At 40.8% G+C, this 18,857-nt stretch overlaps 1 protein-coding gene across 18 annotated transcripts in view; it reads right to left on the reverse strand.

Annotated features, from left to right (window-relative positions):
* Nucleotides 1-18,857, reverse strand: part of Map2 (microtubule associated protein 2) — a 91,021-nt gene that overhangs the window by 28,986 nt on the left and 43,178 nt on the right. For 6 of the 18 annotated variants that reach the window (XM_055616457.1, XM_055616453.1, XM_055616456.1 and 3 more), the window contains exons 3-6: nt 17,704-17,817; nt 14,883-14,960; nt 5,417-5,662; nt 97-3,804 (exon numbers count right to left, since the gene is read on the reverse strand). In XM_055616457.1, coding sequence (XP_055472432.1) covers nt 97-3,804; nt 5,417-5,662; nt 14,883-14,960; nt 17,704-17,817 — 4,146 coding nt within the window. The remainder of the gene's footprint in view (nt 1-96; nt 3,805-5,416; nt 5,663-14,882; nt 14,961-17,703; nt 17,818-18,857) is intronic. The other 12 variants (XM_055616464.1, XM_055616465.1, XM_055616463.1 and 9 more) reach the window with 3 other exon arrangements.

Consider the following 18,857-nt stretch of genomic DNA (forward strand, 5'->3'; position numbering starts at 1 on the left):
AGACTTACTTCTTTTAAGGTTTAAAGTGAAAACCAAATTCCCCACTAGGCTACCAGTTTTTTGTTTGTTTAGGAGAAGATTGAAAAAGAAGCACACCTTGAGTGTCCACCCACAGGCTGTCGGCATCCATGATGGAGTCATCAATGGTGGTCTCGTCCTTGTAATCGTCATAGGTTTCTGTTTTGTATTCCGAGTATGCAACCTCTTCTTTCTCAGCTGGAGCATCTGGAGAGCCATCCTTGGGTTCTGCCTGGGCTTCTGCTGCCATCTCTACCTCAAGCTCTTCATCATGAGGGCATGGCCTCCTTTCTTCCTCAGGCTGAGCTAGAGCTGCAAAGCGCACACTATGGGACCCCGACTCCCCTTCATCAGTCGTGGTTTGCACTACAGTGATGAAATCATCCTCGATGGTCACCACAGACTCAATCACACCTTTGTGCTCACCTGGGCAGGTCTCCACCAATTCCTCCCTACTTCCCGGGACAACCAGGTCAGTCATCTGGAGGGTATCTGAACGGAAGAGCAGTTTGTCATATTCTCCTCTAGCTTCTATCTCTTCTTCCTCACTTGGGACTTCTGCTGGTTCAGACACAATTGCTTCAGGCTGTGGCTGGGTGACATCAGAAGGTATGGCAGGTATATCCGGAGTCTCTGTGCTCTCTTCCTTGGGCAGCTGAATACATTCCATTTGGACCTCAGCTTTCTCATCAGTGGATGAACCAGCCTCTGAAACAGGAGGCGGGCAAGGGATTTCCACAGACAGTTTTAGGGCAACTTCATCTTGAATGAGTGATGACTCTGGAGAGATTTCCTTCTTGCCCTCATCAGGCTTCAGAGACTCCATGGTGAGGCTTTCGTGCTCACCACTAGACTCGTAGGACTCTTCCTTGTCTACAGCCTCCTGATGCACCAAGTCGGGCTTTGCCACCTTCTCTTTGACTTCTGTTTCATTGACTTTGACACCTTCTTTCATGTGGCCAGACTCAACACCCATGAATGTATCTGCTTCTTGGGGTAAAGCCTCGAACTTAAGCTCTGTGGCTCTTCCAGCATCCACATTCATCCCCGATGCCATCTGTCCAAAGTCACTGACTTTTATATCTAACTGACTCTGCTCAGCTAGCTTTGCAGCAAAATCTAGACCTTGATCGGCTTTTGTGGTTTGCTCTACCTCAGCTACCTCTGGCACTGAACTGAGACCTTTTTCTGCTTTCTCAGGCGATGCATCTTTAGTTGTTGTTGCCAGTACATCGGTGGAGGCTTGCTCATAGGTTATACCTAATCCGAAGAGCTCTACTTTATCACTGGCCTCTTCTGTCTCCCTGGCATGTTCTTTTGAATCGACATGCTCTTCGCTCTTCTCTAGGACAGTATCCAGTTTGTCGCTAGGTTTCCTGTCATGGTCGAACTCCCTACTCAGTCCTGATTTGTCAGCAGATGTGGGTGAAGATGCCTCTTTCTTGGCAGCAATCTCTTCTTTGACCCTTCCAGCAGCTGCAAGTTTTACTTCAATCAGGGAAAGGTCTGTGGCCAAATCTCTACGGACCTTGTCATCGGTTCCTTCATAAAATGAACCACTCTCTCCTGACAGATTCTCACTGTCTTGAACTGGTGATGGGAGAGGGACTGTGTATTTATTGAACACACAGTATCCCATGTCTTCAAGCTGACTGTCAGGTTTTACAGTGACTTGGTTTTCATCAGTGACAGGTGGCAAACCTGTACTACTCTCAGCAACCACAGCCTCTGACGGGACTGATTTCCTCCTGGCGACCTCAGCCTCTGCACTCACAGAAGCTAATCTGGACCTGGTTCCTGCCAGATCTAGCATCTCAGGCAGATCAGGGGCCATGACAGTACCATTTTTATAATATTCTTTGGCTGGGAAGGGTGACTCAGAAGATGTTTCAACTTGAATGGTCTGCTCGCCAGTTGTTTTTGCTTCCTCCGTCTTCCCTTCTTCCTCTTTGCTCTCTGTTGAGAAGCAAGGGACTTTCTCTACTGCCGGTGTGGTGGGCGGCAGGTAATCATCTCCTTCATCCATGCTTCCGCTAGTGTTGGTTAGAATATCAGAAGCCAGAGGGGAGAGATCATGGCCACGGCCAAAGTTAAACCCAAGGGCAATGGAATCGAGGCAAGACATGGGCAAATTGATGGACATGCTTCTTTGTTCTATGGCAGACCTACCACCAAGCCCTAAACTTCGACTCAGTGTCAGATCATCCTTGTTCTTACTGTGAAGGCCTCTTTTCTCCCCATAAACTTTTGGGTCAATAGTGAACATTCTTTCTTGAGGAGAACTTGGTTCTTCAGGTAACTCAGGTGGATAATCAGATGGATAACCCTGGGCCAGAGTGCTGTACCCTGCTTCTTGTGCTGGAGCGCTCGGCTGGGATTCTTTGGCCGGAAGTTCCTTTTCATCGGGTTGATTCTTGGGAGATGCAGTGTCAAGTGATTCCTCGGTACTTCCTCTCGCATCACTCAGTTCATAGTAATCACTGCCCAACTGTTTGCTCTTTGTCACTTCTTCTTTCAGTGTAGATGTTTCAAAGTACTTGGACATCCCAGATTTATCTTCATAAAATGGCACATCAACCTCAGCTACTGTTGCAGATCCAACTCCTTCTAACTTATCTTTGATAGCTATGTTCTCCTCAAAAAGTCCCTGGATTTCTCTCTTTTCACTCACTGCCTCTGGCTCAGTTGGCACTTTTTCCAAGGTCTTGGAGGCCATGGCTAGATCTGTAACTGCTTGTTCCAGACTTACAGGGAAGGAGTCCTGTTTTAACTCTTCAGCTGCATGTCCTTGGACTTTCTGTTCTTCTTTGGAGATAGAATGCTCAGTGGAGATCTGAATTACATCTGTTTTATCATCCCTCAATTTTGGGGTTTCATGTTCTTTTGCCACAGCTTCTTCAATGGAAACAGTTGTTTTCTCTTCAAGCTTTGTCTGTGGTTCATTTTCAGTGAGCATTGGCTCCTGTACACTGGGTGTTGAAGTTTCTTTTTTCTCTTGATTTGTGATACTCTCTTCTTCCCCTGAAACATTGTCCCTGACATACCCTTCCAGAAATGGACTATGAACATCTTTGGGTAAAGTGGCAGCTTCTGAGACTGGAACATCTACCACCTTGTCTGCTCTATCTTTCTGTGGCTCCTCATCTCTGGAACTATCTTTGGCAGTAGCTAGACCAGTGGTGTCCTGCAGAGACGTTTTGTCATCTGGTTGGAAGAAGACAGGGGCAAAGGGTCTGGACACTTCTGCAACTCTCTCATTCTTCATAGTATCTAAGGGAAGAGTGAAACTTCCACTGTGAAAGGGACTTGGCATGGGCGAGTCAAACTGCTTCCCTTCCCATCTTGGGATATCCTCTAGTACATCTTTTTCCCTCATGGGTGTCAAGGGACCAGGAGATATTGGGGCAGCTAGACCCCACTCATCCTTCTTGGATTCCATCGGCATTTCGATGAACCAGTCTTTCTGACCTTTTGGCTCTGCAGAGAGGCCAATGCTAGGTACTGCTATGCTTGCTTCTGGGCTCTGTTTTATGTCTTCAAGGTTGGTACCAAAAGTCTGCGCAAATGGAATGGTAGGTGACTTTTCTCCTTCTGTGCCTTGGATATCCTTTTTGTCATGGGGAGTTTTAGTTGTCTCTGGCTGAGGAACTAAGGCAGTGTGTTCAAAGTCTTCACCAGGCTTGCTCTGCATCTTGAACTCCTTTTCATCCTTGTCTAAAGGCTCAGCGAAACAGGAAGGCATTTTCTGCTGCTCAGGGAATTCCATCTTCGAGGCTGTAAGTAAATCTGAAGTAATCGGGTTGATTTTTAAATAAGATAATAGGCAACAGCTTTCTGTCAGTTAGCTTAAAATCATACTTACAAACAGGAAATGAATGGCAGGAGGGAGAAGGAAGCTATGAACCATGCAAGCATGCTGCTCACTGAAAATGAGCATGGAGATGTCAGGACTGGAATCCTTATGTCCTAGTACTGGGTAAGGTCCTGTTCTAAGTGAACTGTGTACATGTAACAAGAAAAGCTTATTGGGTCTCTTCTAAACAGCATATGGTGCATAATTAGAAGGAAAAAGAAAAAAAAATTCTATTCATTCTATTGATAGAAGTTGAAATTAATCCATATCATGGAAGTAGATAAACAGGGTACAAGGACTTATATAAATAAGGATGGTTATTGAATAGTTCAGATTTTCTCACTTGAAAATAAACTGGCAGGCTGTGGGTCAGATGCCAAGAAATACATAATGATAAAAGCATTAGCAGTTTCACATAACTTGATGAAAAATTGCAAGGGCCCCTATGGGCAAACTACAAGTTACTGGCACAAAGTTTTAGAAGATAGCTGTGATTAAAGTATATATTTGCTGTCAATTTTATATACACGACCTAAGAATTGATGAGCCAGTTTATACTTAATCTAAACTTATTAATTCCCAGTCATGACTTCTGGATTATATAAACGGGAAGTCACAAGAGCAAGACATTTTTTTTTTCAAAAGAGTCAACTATTACAATATTTTTCTTCCAGAGTCCTGATTTCATTTCTTGGACATGGCCAGGTAGCAACATATTGGCTAGTATCGGCAACATATATACTTGACATCAAATAAATGGCATGGTCTTGCTGTCATTTATACGCCAACCCATGAGTCTCTGGAGTCCTTGTTATATTTTAAATTATTTCCTGTGGTCACCAGAGCTGGGTGTTGTTCTCTGGAGAGGATTTGACAGTGACTTTCTGGAAGATGGGTTATTATGAACTAGACTTGTGTGTCCTGTTATAGTGAGAGTAACAAAATATTTTAAACTTGTAATGAAGGCTAGATGAATGAAAACTCAAGCGATGCAGGCATGATAAAGAAGTTGGCTGCCCTGGAGAGACAAGGAGAAGAGAAGCATTGATGGGGCACCTGAAGGAAACCAAATCAGCATTTGTTGAAGCACGTAAAAAAACATAGCACTCTGCGGCTGCAAACAAAAGCGATCCTATCATTTAAGCCTGTATGTGCGAAAATCCAGCTCTAGGGTTTGAAAAAGAAAAGCATATGAATTGCTGTCGCAAAACACAAAAACAAAAAAAAAATATACATGTATTAGCAATGTGACTGGCAAACACTGGCGATGAGGAGGGAGGGGATAAACCAAGAAGAGTTCACACAGCATTATCAGCCCGAGGCAAAGCGTATTGTATCATGGCAAAGGACAACCAGCTACAGCGGGGACGACCAAGCTCTCACAGCACCTGCGCAAGCCACACTCTCTGCTCACGAAGCCTGAGATGGTGGTCTGATGATCATGAGAAGACCCAGCGGGATGCGCCAGCGTTGGAAAGGCATTCGCTTGGGGAAATCCACGGCAGCGCATTTGCAGCAAACATGCAAATCCTGACAGACACACACCTTCCTTGGCAGAGGAAGGAATTTTTACTTCTGGAGCCACTTCCGTGACCTCTTTTACACTTTTCTCATGCGGAGCCCCTGCCAGGGCACTGTCTTCTGGAACTATATGCTCCTCTGCACTAGATTCCACTCGGCCCCCACTGAGGCCCTGGGGGTGGGCTGAGGATTTAGCAGCCCCACACTCTTTGCCCGGAAGAGCGGCAGGTTTCATTTCCTCAGCCACCGCACCCTCTAGATTTTCTTCTTCTTGGGGATGAAAAAGATGTTGACATCATGACCACAGAACAACACACACAAGGACAGAAATATTATTCATGGAACACTTTCAGCTCCATTTCAATGACCTCTCCTCAGCGTCAGGTATATTTGCTTTTTCCATCTGCACGAGGGAATTAGTAACTGAATGAAAGGCACAGAGTGTACGTGGCTGGAGAATTAGGGTGTATAAAACAGGCTGATAGAAAGGCCTTTTAAAACTCCAGTTAAAAGGCTGCACGACACGCTTTAAAAATTGAGAGCTGAAAGGGTTTTATGGACTCATCAGCCTTAGTGGGGACAGCAGCGAAGATGAGCACGTGGGGATGGATGGCTTGCTGGGAATCGGAGATGGTGTTGCCCCAACAGATGGTGGTGAGGAGAGAGATGTGCTGCTGTGCTGAAAAAAGCCTTCCCATTGGTTAGACAGGTGGTGTTTTCTCCAACGTGGGAAGTCCCTACATAAGAGCTCCTGATGGCTTTGTTTAAAAATGTACAGTCTTTGCAAAAACAATTTTAGCCATGGAGTAGGCTTAGCCTCAAAGTGATACCTGCCCAGTTGCCTAACACTTTTGTCAAGAAGTCCATCAGAGCCCTCTAAATATAATACTTCTAAGAAAGGGCTAGAGAAGTCAATTCGTGTTGCCTCCATTGAATTACGCGATACTCAAGGAAAGGAAAAATTGGAAGTAAGATACTTTTTAACTTTAAAATTTCATCATTTACTAAAGTATTTTTATCATATATAGTTGTTTTGATGCTACTTGAAACAATAATAATTCACATATAGTTCTTTTTGACACCAAGGAAAAGTGTCCATATCAGCAATACAATCTTACTATGCAACTAAAAATTAAATCAGTAAGAAAAAATGACCAAGAGGCATTTAGGATGCCAAAAAATATCCCCCTAAAAGTATAAATGACATGAAAAAAATATTAGCCTTTAACTGAGAACAGCAAGCTTCCGAAGGGCATGAATTATTTTGTCCATTTGTTCCTCATTTACAATTTAAATGCCCATAAGTAAAAGTAAATCCATTTTACCCTTTAATAAATGAAAGGAAACTACATTAGCTATTTTAGAAGTCTGTAGTGGGAAGTTTCTTACGATATTGCCATAAAAAAAAAAATGGACATTGTGCAAAAGGCCCTGTGGGAAAGACTACAGATGGAAAAGAAAAGGAATTTTCTTTTTTTAAAAAAGAAATATTAACACCATGGATGATGGAAGAACTGCCTCATCTACATTTACCATACAGACAATTTTGTATCTGTAATTTAATTTTGTAAGTGATATTTCAGAAATTCCAATTCTTCCAAATTATTCAGGAATTTCTTTATAAGGCATAGATTTTTATTCTAGTTAAAAGAACTTTAAACAAATCTAACTTCACCAAAGCCAGCTTATTAATGAGGTCTAACCAAGTAAATTTACAGCTTCCAAATCCATGTGGCCTTAAATTACTTGACATAAAATACTTCTTAGCTTTGAGACTCTATTATTTACAAAGGCATTTCTTTCTCATGTACAGTTGTTCTCATACTACTCAAAACTGTAATAGTTCATGTATAGTTCTTTTAATTTAATGACTTAATATTTTGGCCTTAAATTTTTAAATTTTGAATTAGGCATGTTCATGTCAACTATACCGATCTCTTAATTGAAAACCTCCCATATATTTTTTATTAAACTTCATACTGTTGAAAGGACTTATTTTCATTTAATGATATTTATATTTCCAAGGGTGTCAGAGCTGTAGGAGCTCACTGGTTTTCGAAAGGACTCTGAGAGATCCTGTCACGAACGTGGCTGGTGAGCTGTGAGTTGATTCCTTGTTGCCTTGACATTGTCTGTCCTCCTGTCTTTATCATTACATATTGTCCCAAATGAAAACAAGCTCTTCTGTAACCAGTGGGTCACTGTCCTCACCTGAAAATATTTCTGTCTGAGCAGAAATACCTTAGCTATACTTTCTTCTTGATAAAAATCCCTAGTTAAAACGAGACAAGTTGCAGCCTGCCATCCACTTCACGTTGTCATTCTCAGGATAGTCACTTATACGTCGCTAGCTCGGCTTTATGGAACAGAGGTTCTGAGTCAAATCCTTCCTTTCAGCCCTAAACTGAGATACAGTCACCTAGGAAATCCCCACAGGTTCTGATTTATTGATGTGGAGACATAAATTCAACCCCTAAAATTTATTCTGCTCTAAGCAGGTTCTTTATTTTTTTCTGTTCTAAAGAACAAATGTATGAATATAGTAGTAAAAAGGTGATTTTTCATTTAATGTTGGCTCTAGTAATAGTCCAAGGAGGAGAGCATATAATATTAGGGTCGTCATCTTTAGTTTAGGTAAATAATATGTTCTTACCGAATAATTAATTTATTTGCAAGGAACAAAAAAAAAAAAAAGACATCATGCTTTAATTGAATTACTTCTTGTTCCTTTTTTCTTTTTCCCTTCTCATCTCATAGGAGAAAAAAATGTAAAAAAGAAAACAAGAGAAAGTACTTGTTTGTTTCACATTACGAATGTCTTTTATATAAATGTTGAGGCACTTCCGTGTATAACTCCTTATATAGGGACTTCACTTTCATGTGGACAAAACAGGCTTGTGCCCACCCCGCCCCCGCCCACGCGAAAGAACACTGAACATGACGCTGAATGTGGGCAGGGCTGCAGGGCTGGGGAGGAGGAGCAAAAGGGCACCATGCTCCCGTTCACCTTTCTCCCGGCCTAAGGGGGCCTCTGCACTCTGCGCTGTGACACTGGGGAGCACACTAGTCCATTCTGAGCTGAACAAAGGATGCTCATAGTACTCCTCATCCGAATTGTAAGGCTCATCATCAGGCACAGACACGGAGATGGAGGGGGCTAGGAGCCTACGCCTCTCCCCGCTGGTGGCAGGTTCATGGCTGGGGAACCTGTGTAGAGGACCCACTTGATCCTCAGCCCCTTCATCTACAAACAGACACATAGGAAGACACTGTAGGGAGAACTGGACAAGACAGACATGAGGTCAGACAGACAAGACAGACACCTACAGAAGGACACGGAGGTTCACCGAAGCAGCACAGCAGGATGGAAGGGGCTGAGACAGACGGAGCTGATGAGAATGGGAGGCAGTGACCATGCTTTGCTGGGTACTTAATTTAAACTATCACTTAGAAAATTTTGCCATTGAGATAAGAAAATAATAATAATAATAATAATAATAATAATAATAATAATAATAATAATAAAACATGGACACCTCTGCTGCAAAATAGAAATTATCTGCACATTCCTCTCCAGTAACTTAGAATAACCAAGGAAATACTGGAACAGAAACAAATGTCACGAAACAAATGTCACAAAACAAATGCATTCTTTGAAAGAACTTCCTTCCTGAAGGGGAATTCTAAGGCATACAACAATACAATTAGAAATTAAGAAAGAGAAACATTGTTGGGGTGCCATGTCTGCTCAACTATTGGGGGAAAACTGCTCAACTATTGGGGGAAAAAGGGCTCCTGTTGGAAACTTTGATTATCCAGTCATGTACAAACACTTGGCATTTTGGTTAATTTAAGTTTTAGTTAATTATTTCAACCAGAAAATAATACAGTTCCTGAAGTTCACATTGTAGATTAGTCAGCTTAGGAACATTTGGATTCTCTTACAAGTCAACAAGCTTTAGGAACTGTTTGGGTGAACCCCACTTGGCTTTTGATATAGATGCTGTCTCTCAGACTTATGTCCAGGTTACTCAGTATTCATTAGTCACTATTTCTTATATCTAGACCCAGTTAAACTTCCTCACCCTCAGCAACAGAAACCAAACCTGTAATATCTTCCTGTGTAGTATTAACCTTTCAGATTTTAAACATGCAGCATTATGACATTATTTTGCCAATGCACTGTATTTTAAGGACTGTAACTTTTTTTTTCAACAGACAAGTACTGGTAACTGAAATTTAGTTTGAAAGCATGAATATATTGAAATAACACTCTGTAGAGAGAATGTTTTTAATCCCTTCAGAATATTTGTTATTAATCAGCAAACTGGGTATTGATAGTTCTAGGGAAATTGTTTCTGGCTGGGTGCTGAGAAACTTCTCAGCCATGTTATTTACTATACCATGGGAAAGAACCCAAAATGACATTTGACATTCTTAGTAGCTGAGCAGATAGTTTTTCAGGATCTGCTCTGTGACAGGGTCTAAATGGTGGATCTGGGCTTCTGATGTGTCCTTGTCAATCACATGTTCATCAGGGCCTTTCAGAATTCCCGTGAATACAAATTAATCCTACAATGTCTAACTTGCTCAACCAATTGCATAGGCTGCCAAGTAAGTAAAAGTAAGGTGTGCATTTTTCTGCTTTTCAGCATTTGTTTTCTGGGAAGCAGAGAAGACCATGGTACAAATACAAACACTGAGAACTGAAGGCTGGTAGAGAAGAGGTGATGGATACTCAGTGACGTTTCAACTTTCGGAAGCATTCCGCCTCTGTTGTCATTATTGTTCTGTTTTAAGTGCCAAGACATAAGAAAACAGCTCAGAGATCTGTAACAATTCACAAGAAGCCTTATTTTTCTATCACAAACACATTTGTGCTAATCCCAGGGTGGCTGAAACACTCATGGGACCTTTAATGGCCCCAGTGGAAGACCATTTCGCCTTAGTCTCAGGTCTCGTCATTAAGGCAGTCTCAAATGTGATAGCTGTTTAGACCTCTCCTAGGACTGTGCCCTCTAAGAAATCCACGTGTATGCTCAGAACTTGTGAGCAAAGACCCTGTATGATGCAAGCTCTGGGGATAAGCCAGGTGTGTGGGGCATGGCTAAGTATGAAAAGTGCAGGGGTCTCTAAGAGGGAAGTCAGATGACATTAGAGTCTTTGTTACAGACATGAGATGTAGATGGCAGGTGCTTTTGGTTACCATGCACTAGGACAGATAAACAAACAAACAAACAAACAAACAAACAAACAAACAAACACATAAATGAATGAATAAGGAATAGAGTTTGTAGTTGAGAGAAGTTTTATAACAACCGACACAAGAATAGTAGCTTGTAACAAAACTCCTATCTGAAGGCAATTAATTTTCACAGTCCTGCAATAACAACTCGGCGGAAACAGCTCTAGGGAATTAGATGGAAGACTGAGGCTCAGATATAAATTAGAGCTAAGCCATTTATCCAGATGCAAACGATGATATCCCTGACAAAACATGAAAATCTCTGTCTCCCTGGGTTGCTGGAAGAAATAAGTGAGAATCTATTTGCGAGACTATCAAACACGATGTGTGACTTATACAAAACAGTCTACTACATTTTATTTATTTACCTATTGTGTGTGTGTGCGCATGTGCACCTGTGAGTGTGTGCAGGCATTTGCACAGGCGCAGTGGATACGGTGGTTTGTATGTGGAGTTTAGAGGACAACTTAGCTGTCTCCTTCCCCAGGTGGCCTTGGGGGTCATGCTCAGGTTTTCAGGCTCGGGGGCAAGTGCTGTTCACCAGATGAGCAGTCACACTGACCGTGAATGTGACTGCGAACATGTCTGCCTACTGTCTTCCCTCTACCCAGCTTCAAGTTCTCTTCTTCACCTTCATTTAACGTTTGAACTTGGAATTGAGCAACTTAGGGAAAATCTGAACTCACTGTATATTCTACTCTTAGATCTAAGGTAAAAGTTACGTGCATGAATCCATCCTTTATCATAAGAAAACATGCTTCGCCAACTCTGTTTTTGTCACAAAATGGTCTACCTCATTTGGCAATGTAACCTATAAAAGGATACTTTTATGGGATGACCTTGTGACCCTTGGCCTTGTCAACATAGCTCTTTTGCTATACGTTTTTTTTTGCTACCGTTTTCAGGAATGAAATTTAGCTGGTTTTTGACTGAGGAATAATTTCCTTCTAGTTTGCTTTTATTTAAACATTATATTAGCACATTTTATACTGGGTAAAAATAATACTTATTATTCTAAAATCAGCCCTGGTTAGTCAGACCATTCTGGAATGAATTCTTAGTTATGTTTATGAGAAACTAGGTCTCATGGGATATCAAGGACTAAAGACTACTGTGGCTTTGTGGTACACAGTAGAAGTCAGGTGACCCCCTGTGCACTGTCCTCCACCATCTCTAAACCTTTCTCTACTTCATAAGATTGTGACCAAAGCTTCCTCAGTTTCCTGATGGTAACTGCCGCCCCCAATTGATATAGTCTAGACATGTTATGGCTAGACCAAGGAGGGAGGACAGTTCGTGAGAAGACATTCTAATAGATTTAGCGTGTTCTCTGATTGCACTTAGAACACTTAGGGGAAGGCAATTTTTTTTTCCCATCCTAGAAAACTGACAACTGTAAATGTGCCACAGTTTCTCAGCTATTAAAAACAAGGAAATCATGAAATCTGCAGGCAAATGGATGGAACTAGAAAAGATTGTCTTGAGTGAGGTAACGCAGAAACAGAGAGACGCATGGTATACACTCACTTATATGTGGATATTAGACGCATATAATAGGATAGTCATACTAAAATCTACAGACCTAAAAGAGCTAAACACTAAGGAGGATCCTAGGGAGGATTCTCAAATCTCATTCAGAATGGCAAACAGGATAGACACCAGAAGTGGTGGAAGAAAGGAAACAGGATGGGAGCCTACTATAGAGGGTCTTCTGAAAGGATCCACCCAACAGGGGATCAAAGCTGAGACTCATGGCCAAACTTTGGGCAGGGCACAGGGAGTCTTATCGAAGAAGAGGGGTGTGGGGATAGAGGGACAGGGAGGGGACAGTAGTGCCACAAGGAGATCAACAAAGCTGAAAAAAAAAATCTGAGCCCAGGTGGTCCTGCAGAGACTGATGCACCAACCAAGGACCATGATGTAGCCTATGGCAGCTCAGTCTCCACGTGGGTTCCCTAGTAAAGGGAGCAGGGGCCGCCTCTGTCACTAACTCAGTTGCCTGCTTTTTGATCACTTGCCCCTGGTGATGCAGGCATCTTGCCAGGCCACAGAGGAAAAGGATCCAGGCAGTTCTGATGAGACTTAATAAACTATGGGCAGATGGCAGAGGAGAACTCTCCTTTTCAGTGGACTAGGGGAAGGGGATAAGAGGAAGAAGGAAGGAGGGTGGGACTGGGAGGAGTTGAGGGAAGAGGCTTCAATTGGGATATTATAATGAATAAATTAAAAAAATAAAATTAAAAATACACACACACACACGTACACACACATGAAAACTGAGAACTAAGATTGACATGAGCATGAGTCCATGTCTAATTTATTCATATTTTCACTGTGCATTGTGTTTCTAGAAGGAGTAGATCAGGTGAATCACCTGTATCGATGGGAGGAATCTATTTCCTTTTCTGCTACAACTCCAATTGAGTAAGGGGGAGTCAATTATAACTACCTCAGATTTCTGGAGTGGGCCAGATCTGTCAACATCATAGACCTTTCTGGGTTAGGAGGATTCTAAGGCACTCAGTGGTTTTAAGTAGGAGCTCAGAAACATTGTCAGTGACCTGATGAGAGGAGTACAATTGTCACACACAGCTTCTTACTTCATCCTGAATGAAATCTAGGCCCTTGGCCCAAGCTACTTACCACCCTCTCTCCATTTCCTTAATCCTTTCCCCCTTTCTCACTACCAGTGAGCCATGGTTCTCTGCCCTAGAACATGACGTCTTTTCATCTATCTGTATGCAATTGTACATCCTCTTTCCTCTGCCACCTTTCCCTGCTGATTTATTTTCTCTTATTTTGGAACTAGCCATACAGTAAGAGAAGGATTCCCTTGCTGTTCTTTCTGGAGGCTATCCTGTTGAAATATTTGTAAGTGTCTTCATTGCATTTCTGCTCACCATGCAGTTACCCCTTTGAAAGCAGGGAAAATGTATATCTGGTTCTCAAGCATTTGCTCAGAATCTGAAGTTTCCGGGACACTGTAGATGCTTAGTGAATATGGCCCAGATGACTGGATAAGCGTAAGTCCAAAACAAAACAAAACAAAACAAAACAAAAACCCAAACAACTTTCAGATATATGAATGATATTATAAATCACATTTAAAGGGATTAACAATAACCAATAGCTGTTATACACTAATTACAGTTGCTAAATCTTCTTTTTTTCTCATAGAATGATTTTGCTTAGTTAATGTTATTTCAGGTATCAGATTAGATTTCTCAATTAAGAAAAGTCTTGCTTTTAAAAAGAAAAGGTGTTGCTTAAAAATCTGTCATAAAAACAAATCAGAGTTAACAGTGTGCAGTTGAGTAATTGAGCTTTCTGTATTTAGGAAATACTGAAATGAATCAAATTATAAAATATAAAATGATAAATATTTAATGATGCTATTTATCCTTTGCATAGAAAATGATCAATGAAGTGACAACATATGGAAGAGAAAATGAAGGAGAAGATGAATAAAATGGTCTTTGCATATGAAAACAAGCCACTCTTGTTCCTCTGAGTTCAGCTAGCCTTTGTGTGTATTCTGAGTGTCAGGAGAAGGCTGTAGCACTGTGATCTAGTGCCTTTCATCTCACGTCCTGAATGAATGTTCTTCAAAGTGTCCCTCTGTTTTCTCAATGAGAACTAAAATGCTGACACGGTGTTCTGTGTGGAGCAAGTACATAAATGTATTCATGGATGGTAGTAGCTCTCAGCGGGGAGGCCGCCACGGTATCAGCTTCTAGTTCACTGCTCTCAGTGTCCATTCATTAGCTTCGTGGTTTATTCATTAATATTTGTGGAGAGTTTGCTATGGAGCAGGCTCTGGGGAAGGTCTTGGGAATACAACAGTGAGTGGAATCCATAAATTCTGACACATCCATGAGAAAGTACTGACTCCTACTGTCATGGAGAATATATGTTATTTCTTTTCATTCATAAGAGAATTGCATCGTGCCTGTCCAACATCTCTACATTACGTTAACTGCTTATAATTATCCCAGCAACTTGAACACAAAGTTTTCTTCACATAGTCAATCTTCCCATTTAAGGAATAGTCACCATATTCCTACTCTCTTGATTTTGCACAGAAAACTGATCCGTTTTTCAGTTATGGGGTTAATGTCTTCTTGATTATCTGAAACAGTACCAGTCCTGATCTACATTACCTGACACCCGCGTCCCTGGCTGAGGACTGGAGTTTATTAGTTATGGTTTTGAGAGAGGCCCAACCCTGCCAGGTCAAGACCTTACCTTCCTCCACTGCTGCTGTTTGTTCTGAGGCTGGCGATGGTGGTGGGGACGGTGGCAAATTAGCTGTTTCTTCTGCTGCTACAGGTCAAAAATGGAGACATGAGACACAACAATTAATTCTCTCATCCCAGTGGTACTCCAGTCTGCAAATAGGCACCCATGAAACATTATCTTTTACCTGACTTACATGTTGACAACTTAGAAGATAAACATGCCATTTATCTTTTTTATGGAGAAAATCACTTTCTCCATACAAACGAATTGTTTCTGTCACAAAGTTGTATTTGTAAAGTTAATTATGTATTTCATTTAGCTGTGAGATACCAGGTAAGCATTTTGGTTTGGATTAGAACTGTCTAATTAAAAATGAAACTCTTTGAATGGTCTGCTAGGTCTAGAAACAAATACTATCTTGATGATTGAAAGTCACATTATGTGACAGATATTTTTACCCCCAGTTTCAGTTGAAATCTCTTTTCTCTTTTACTGTCAGAAAGGAAAAGTGAAGTTGGTTCAGACTATGGTAACCATCAGACAAGCCCCACCCACCCAGTGGGAGCTGGGGAACCATCTGGAAGATTTTGGTATCACTGTGAATTAGTGTGGTGGGAAAGGCTCTGAACCCAGTTGATGTCCTCCTGGACACTTACCTTCCTTGTAGCCTTCCTATGCCGGGAAAGGACTTCAAAGGAAACAGTCCTCAATTAACGCAAGTGGCTGAATCTATTTTATAGATTATGTGACTTGAAATTCCATAATACAATGGTTAGCTTAGTAGAGATGGCTTGTGACAACAGTATTTAGTTCCTTGACTGTATGGGATTTGTGCCACATATTTTTATGAAAAAATTTTTGGTGTTTTTTTTTAAGACAGGGTTTCTCTGTGTAGCCTTGGTTATACTGGACTCACTTTGTAAACCAGGCTGGCCTCAAACTTACAGAGATCTGCCTGCCTCTGTCTCCCTGAGTGCTGGGATTACAGGCATGCACCAAAGATTTCAAATTTTAACACCTGATTTTTTTTTTTAAAGTAACAAGAACAGGAGTGAATGATAGATTAAAGGTTAATTTCTTTTGTTTCATTTCTTGTCATATTTATTCATTTTAAAAAAAATTTATTTTTAATTTATATATTTACTTTATATCCCAATTGTAGTCCCCTCCCCCTCCCAGTCCCACCCTCTCACCTTCTTCACCCTGTCCCCCGCTCCCTTTCTCAGAAAAGGAGAGTCCCCCCAATACCAATCAAACCCAGCACATCAAGTTGTATCAGGACTGAGCTCATCCTCATCCACTTAGACAGGGCAAGGCTGCCCCTTGAGAAAGAAGTGACCGAAAAGTAGGCAACAGCGTCCATGTCATAGACTGCACTTGCTCAACTTATTAGGGCACCCACATGAAGATAATACTGTAACTCACAGGCCCAAAGAAACTAAGTAACAAGGAAGGCTCAAGAGAGGCCCTCCTTGAATCTCACTCAGATGGGGAAATAGAAAAGATAGCAGAAGTGAATGAAGAAAAGGAACTGGGTAGGGGAGGGTAAGGAGAGGGAAATAAGGGAGGGTCAGATATGGGGAAAGTGGGGTGGGAAGGTGAGAGGGCTTGGAGAAAAAAGAGAAACTAATGGTGGGAGCATCTCTGAATGAAGGCTAATGTTTTAAATTGGGTATTTTGTTTTTCACCGTTTCTGCTCATGAGAAAGTCCTTGATAATCAAAACACTCCTGATGATACAATACTGACTGTATTCTAAACTCTTAATCATGGAAAGAAAAATATTCTTATTGTTTATTTTTAGTAAACATTTCAAGAACTCTTAATGAGGAAAACAAATATTAAGGCTATACTGAACTATAAAATAGGAAAAAAATTAGGATTTAGAAGCCGTACCTTTTGAAAAATTGGGCAGATGCACCTATGAAATAGATACACTAAATTCTGGAAAATATCCTCCCATTTATTTTCATGTATACAAATATATGTTTATCTATTTACTTCTCCACCTACCTATAATCTCACCATTCTCTATCTATAAGATTGTATACATATTGTATACATATTATATTGTATACATATCTATAATATTGTATATATACATATATATGTGTGTGTATGTATCAGTCTATCTACTCATCCAGGTATCTGTGTGTACCATTTAGCTATGTATCTATCAATCATCTATGAATCTATAACTTATTGTTGTATCTATGACCTATCACGTATGTATCTATGTGTTTATGTATTTACCTACACACCTATTTTCAAGTGCTGGATAATCTATCTTTCTGTGCAGGGCAGCAAGTCTCTGGATGAGTGCCCTCCTCTGTGATTATGTGTTACACACCACTGTGGCACAAAGGGCATTTGTGACCGTGGGAAGGAGCAAGGCTATTGAAGTGTCCTCAGATGAGCTATGTGGTCAATTCTCAGATCACGCATCAGTCTTTCCTGTGTGATTCAAGTCACTGATGACTCCGACAAAGTTCTAGCTACTGGTTTTGTGCAGGTGAACCCACAGGGAGAGACAGTCATTTCTAGCTGAAGTTTCGGTTCACTTTCTTTATGTGCATGGAGTCATAAAATCCCGATTTAATAAATAAAAGGGTCATCCTATTTAACAACAACCAATTACCCCAAAGCCTATCGGAACATCCCAGTGAACCCACTGAGGGGTCAAAACAGGTACGTCTTCTTCTGGTAGAGGTGACAGGTGAATGCCACATATATGAAATATGTACAAAGTAGAATATAATCTCTTGAACATGTAGACTTTATACTGGGGCAAGGCTGTGTTCACCCTGTGGTAGGCTCTTCCCGTTTACCTAAAGGCAGAGCTGCAGGCTTGTCCTTGTGTTGGGCTTCCTTCTCCTGTTCACCTTTCAGGACTGCCACAGCTTCAGCCGTGACGACTTGAACGATCCTTGCAGACACCTCCTCTGCAAATAAACAGTAACAAAAGAACATACAATGACCAGGGGTCCGACCAAGTAGCTTCAAGGATTGCTCAACAGTATTAAAAAAATAATTTTAGGCTGGGCACAGTGGCGCACACCTGTAATCCCGGCACTCAGGGAGACAGAGGTAGGCAGAGCTTTGTAAGTTCGAGGCCAGCTTGGTCTACAGAGTGAGTCCAGGACATCCAAGGCTACACAGAGAAACCCTGTCTTGAGAGAACCAAAAACTAAATAAATTTAAAAATAAATAAATAAATAATTTTAGGAGTAAGGAATTCACAAACACATTACTTGTTCAGTACAAGTCTAAAATTTAAAACTCCCCAGTTGAGAGCACTTCTAGGATTCTAGTGTTTTATGGGAAACTGGGAGCAAAGCAAAGGTAGGACAGACATTTTACAAATGCATAATTATTTCATATATTTTGGAAGAATTTGACATATTTTAGAACAGTATCATTTGAACTGGAGTCCTGAGTACTTGAGTGTTTGTTAACTTTCTACAGTCTAAAACTTTTAGAATATGAATTAAAGCTCTTTTATTGGGAAAATAATAATTGAAAAGGAGCCCAAGTATCATTAGTGAATGTGGTGAAATTATAACTGAATGTTACAGTACTTCAGTCTTTTGTGTAGGACTGCATGTTGGTTTCAAATGGGAATTATTTTAATTGTTTATTAACATAATAGGACTCCATTCATAAAGAATGTATTCATACAAAATAGCCAAAAACAATATTTTGGACATTATAAAGCAGCTTTAAGATAGTCTAAGAAGAGACAAGTGAGGAGAGAATTGAAGGCAGGTCCATTTGCCAGTGTAATCACCGTCACTATACACAAAACAAACTGTATCCTTATTATCATGTTTCATTGGTGAGAAGTAATTTAGTTTCAGCTTATTTTGGAAAATAAATTGTAGGAAACTTGAATTTTATTATTCTTGTTAGAGAAAAAGCTAACTTAGAAACATATTTTTGGTTTACAATTTAATATAAATTATGAATGAGGTAATTTGATTTT

This window comes from Psammomys obesus, unplaced genomic scaffold (assembly GCF_907164565.1).
Source record: "Psammomys obesus unplaced genomic scaffold, mPsaObe1.curated_primary_1811, whole genome shotgun sequence".
Classification (NCBI taxonomy): Eukaryota; Metazoa; Chordata; class Mammalia; order Rodentia; family Muridae; genus Psammomys; species Psammomys obesus.